Source organism: Trachinotus anak, unplaced genomic scaffold (genome assembly GCF_046630095.1).
Source record: "Trachinotus anak isolate AG129_WGS33_773 ecotype Australia unplaced genomic scaffold, CSIRO_AGI_Tana_v1 ptg000010l, whole genome shotgun sequence".
NCBI lineage: Eukaryota > Metazoa > Chordata > Actinopteri > Carangiformes > Carangidae > Trachinotus > Trachinotus anak.
In genome coordinates, this window is record NW_027273861.1 from 334,626 (window position 1) to 338,508 (window position 3,883).

At 48.1% G+C, this 3,883-nt stretch overlaps 1 protein-coding gene across 1 annotated transcript; it reads right to left on the reverse strand.

Moving 5' to 3' along the window:
* Positions 1-413: 413 nt before the first annotated feature.
* On the reverse strand, positions 414-3,479 carry LOC139626434 (Krueppel-like factor 2). Its single transcript, XM_071486729.1, has 3 exons — positions 3,026-3,479; positions 1,699-2,680; positions 414-1,587 (listed from the first exon to the last, which is right to left on the reverse strand). Exons 1-3 carry the CDS (start codon positions 3,095-3,097, stop codon positions 1,412-1,414), a joined length of 1,230 nt encoding a protein of 409 aa, XP_071342830.1. The 5' UTR covers positions 3,098-3,479; the 3' UTR covers positions 414-1,411.
* Positions 3,480-3,883: the final 404 nt, after the last annotated feature.

A 3,883-nucleotide genomic window follows, 5' to 3' on the forward strand; every position in this document is an offset into this window, starting at 1 on the left:
CCAGACCTGGGCAGAGTCCTACTGAGGCTGCTGGCCTCCAGTATTGATTGACAGCTGGGAGATTTTCTGTGTGTACGCCAGAGTTGGTCCAAATGTGGAAGTAGCATCTTATAATCATGCTGCATACGGGGCAGATTCGGGCCATTGAACCGGGTGTATACTGGGTGAGAGGAAAACAAACATGTGGCCCAAGTATGGGCCAGATTTATTCTTTTAACTTTGCCACACCTCAGATTTGTCTTTGGGGGGTCCAGACCTGTTTTAGGTGGTCACAGGCCAAAACCATGAACTTGTGTGTGTGTGTGTGTGTGTGTGTGTGTGTGTGTGTGTGTGTGTGTGTGTGTGTGTGTGTGTGTGTTCACATCAAACCAGGTCTGTGCAGACCTTTGACAGTCAGACTCAGGACTCAGAAATCATGTTGTTCATTTAGTTTAATATGTACATTAAAATAAACTATTTACATTATATAAAAACAATTCTATTTACATGGCAGTACATTTTTCAACACACAAACAAAAAGTCTTATTTCCAAAGACTGAATAGCCCTTTGTCAGTCAGGTGGTGTTGCATTTCTGTGAGATTCCTACTGTGAGACCCTGACTTCAAATGCTAGTAGACAACAGACAGACTCACAGACATGACATTCAATTCAAGCCTTCGAGGAGGACAGAATGAAAGGCAGTTTTAGAACAAAACATTGTCTAAAAGCTTATTTCACGTGCAGTTTACACTTACAATATAACACAGAATAAAACTTTGATTGTCTTTTAGCCAGTGAAGAATATGGCGCTCGTAAGATGTGTAATAATGTGTTATAGAAGGCACTAATGGTGAAAATACAACAAAATATTTGCTTTTCAGAGGAATGTCTGCTTCCAGTTGCTTCAGCTGCATGTCCCTGACATGTTGAGTGGAATGATCCTTTCATTTGTTCACTTGTTGTCTATATAAACAGCGTTCCATACAAAAAGTAGTACCAGCTACATAATTAAAAAAAAGTCTGAACAGAATTCATCTGTTTCTGTCATATCTGCTGTATTTGCTCATTGAATTGTGATGTGTTTGTCGTTTCTCTCAAAATAACATTTAAATAGATATTTTCTGAACAAATATAATTTGAAGGCATTTCGTCTTGATGCTCTATTTGCTCCCCCCCATGAAAAATCACTATAATATTCCTATAAATATACCTGTAGGCATTACAGTGTAGTCAGTAGGCTAGTGGCCTCATTATACTGTATGGCTGTTTATCCTGCCATGGTACCACTATAGTTCATACTCCTATAGGAACTTAAATCGATATATTTGCATAGTATCATTCTATAGCTGATCATAGGGTTGTTATAGTTCTTTTTATCTGGTTGATGCATAGAGTCCTCGTCTGCTCCACCTTCGTCCTTCAGGACTTTCCTCACATGTGTCTCTTCATGTGCAGGGCGAGGTGGTCGGACCGGGAGAAGGCCCGTTCACACAGGTGACACTGGAACGGCCGGTGTCCGGTGTGCTTCCGGAAGTGACGTGTGAGCTCATCGGAACGAGCGAACTTCCAGCCGCAACCCTCCCAGCTGCAGTGGTATGGTTTCTCTCCTGGAAACACAAAACAACCGTGAGTGACGTTGTAATTTGGAGGCGGGAAATGAATCGAGCTTGGCGGTAAGTGGCTAAAAGCGTCCAGCACATTGAACATGCAGATCTTACCTGTGTGGGTCCTGAGGTGCGCCTTCAGGTGGGAGCTCTTGGTGTAGGTTTTCCCACAGCCGGTAAAAGTGCAGGTGTGTGTCGCAGTCCGTTTCCTCGGCCAGGAGCGGCGCCCCCTCTTTGGCTTGGTGTCCATCATTTCCAGAGGGGAGGACGGTGGGGTGAGAAGGACCCGCTGGCCGGCCGCCGGCTGCTGCTGCATACCCATGGCCGCGTCCTCTCCGAACATGCCGGGGAAGTGGTGATGGTGGTGCGCCCCCGTGAAAGTGAGCTGCATCCCGGTGTGCGGGTGAGGGAATCCCCCTGGCGCGCTCCGGTGATGGGCGTGGAAGCCCTGCGGGAACGACAGCGAGGTGGCGTTGCACATCTGGGGCTGGTGGCACTCGGAGCTCGTCAGGTCGTCCGGGCTGAGCGGCGGCGTCATGCTGCCGCCGGCAGCCTGCGGGGAGTTGGCCAGCCGCGGCTGCTGCTCGTACGACATCATGCAGGAGACGTTCCCCTCCTGCTTGATTTTGGTGCAGCTCTGAGGCACCAGACCCATGACAGGTCCGTACGTGTCCATGGAGGCGGGCTCCACTTTAATGTTCGGGTGCTCGGGGAATAAATCCTGAGTGGGCTGGAAAGGCGTGGAGCTGATCAGGAATCTGCCTTGGACGCTGGGACTGTTCCCGGGGAAGAAGCTCGTATCCACGTCGGAACGAAGGAGCTCCGCCATCAGACTGTTGTAGGGCGGAGGAGGGCAGTTCATGTCTGGGACAGAGGTGTAATTGGCCTGCGGCTGGGGCATCCCGGTGTGCTGCTCCTGCTGCTGCTGGTACGCGGACGACCCGGACTCCTGGACCCGATAGGACTCTACCACTGACCCGGTGTTTGCGAGAATAAACTCAAGATCCAAGAACTTATCTAAGTCCTCTTCATCTTTTCTGCCCAGGCAGCTGCTGTCCAAGTTGGGCGCAACGCTGTTCATGTCGTCCTTCCACCTCTGGAGAGGATGAGAGAGCGGGATTAGTTTGCTTCAAAATCTTTCACAGCACTTTCTGATAACTTCAACAATGTCGATAAAATAGCTGGAAAACAGCACAGACAGTGCTCAGAGAGTGGTCTTAAAATTAACAGTGTTAAAAATTTCATTAACCAAAATTTAATTAACCACAATTTAGCAAAAAAAGTTATAAAAACTTTTCAAGGACCAGCAAATACCGTCAATGTGCTCTAAAATGACTGAGTCTGGCAAAGCAAGTGCTAGAAGTTATGTGATTAAGTCAAAACACCGCACTCAGATCAGTGCTCACAACAAGTGTAAATATATATAAACAGCGCAACTTACATCTTCCCAGCATTTCTCCTTTTGGTTGGCAAATGTGGAGATTGATGGTAAAATGGTCCCACTCATGGCCATTTCCACGCGTTGTTAAAAAAAAGTAGAAAAAAATCCCTAAAGTGTTGAGAAAAGACACTTTCTCTGTTTAAAGGAAATCACCAGAGTCCGGCGAGTCTCCAGAAAAAGCTACAGATCACGTCGCTTCTTCTGTCGTCCGATGAGCTGCTTCTCCTCACTCATGTAGCTGTGCGTCTGGAAGGAGCTGCTTTTCTTATAAACGTTGTTCCCTGCACAAATCAGACCAATGCGAGGCTGGGGGAAGGAAGCGCGTCCAGGATGGGGACGCAGCACACCGACCAGCCCCCTAAATTTAGCCTCGGTATAAAAGTACAGTTTTCCTGCAAGTCAGATACAGAGGAGGTGGTGAGAGAGTCGGAGTAGGACTGGTGCGGAATGCTCTCTTTGCTCCGCTGCCGGCAGCTACTTAACCTCACAGAGGAGGAAACCCGCCCCTCTCAAACCTGTCCAACAACTGACAGGGCAGAGAGAGAGAGAGAGACCGCCCCTGGACAGGCACCACTAAAAGACATAATAAGCACATTAGCACGTTGTTGAAAAAACAGCAACGAAAACGATACTGCAAAGGCACGCAGGCTCTACACAAAGAGGAAGAGAGATGCAGCAGGTGCCATGTGTATTATGCGTTTGGGCACGGTGCGCTTTTACGCACACAGTTACCGCGGTATTTCCCCCGGTAATGATCGTGTTCTCAAACGATTTTCTTATCTCTTTATTTGTTTACTATGCAGCTGGGTGAATAAAATTGCCCCCCCCCCCCCCACTCGGCTGTCATGCCTTGAGCAG

What these genes read in the sequence shown, in the direction of transcription:
- LOC139626434 (XM_071486729.1), bottom strand. Translation starts at nt 3,097, where the DNA reads ATGGCCATGAGTGGGACCATTTTACCATCAATCTCCACATTTGCCAAC. An exon ending in AGGAGAAATGCTGGGAAGAT is followed by an intron (nt 2,681 to 3,025) that starts GTAAGTTGCGCT and finishes CATCCTCTCCAG; the next exon opens with AGGTGGAAGGACGACATGAA. An exon ending in GCACCTCAGGACCCACACAG is followed by an intron (nt 1,588 to 1,698) that starts GTAAGATCTGCA and finishes TTGTGTTTCCAG; the next exon opens with GAGAGAAACCATACCACTGC.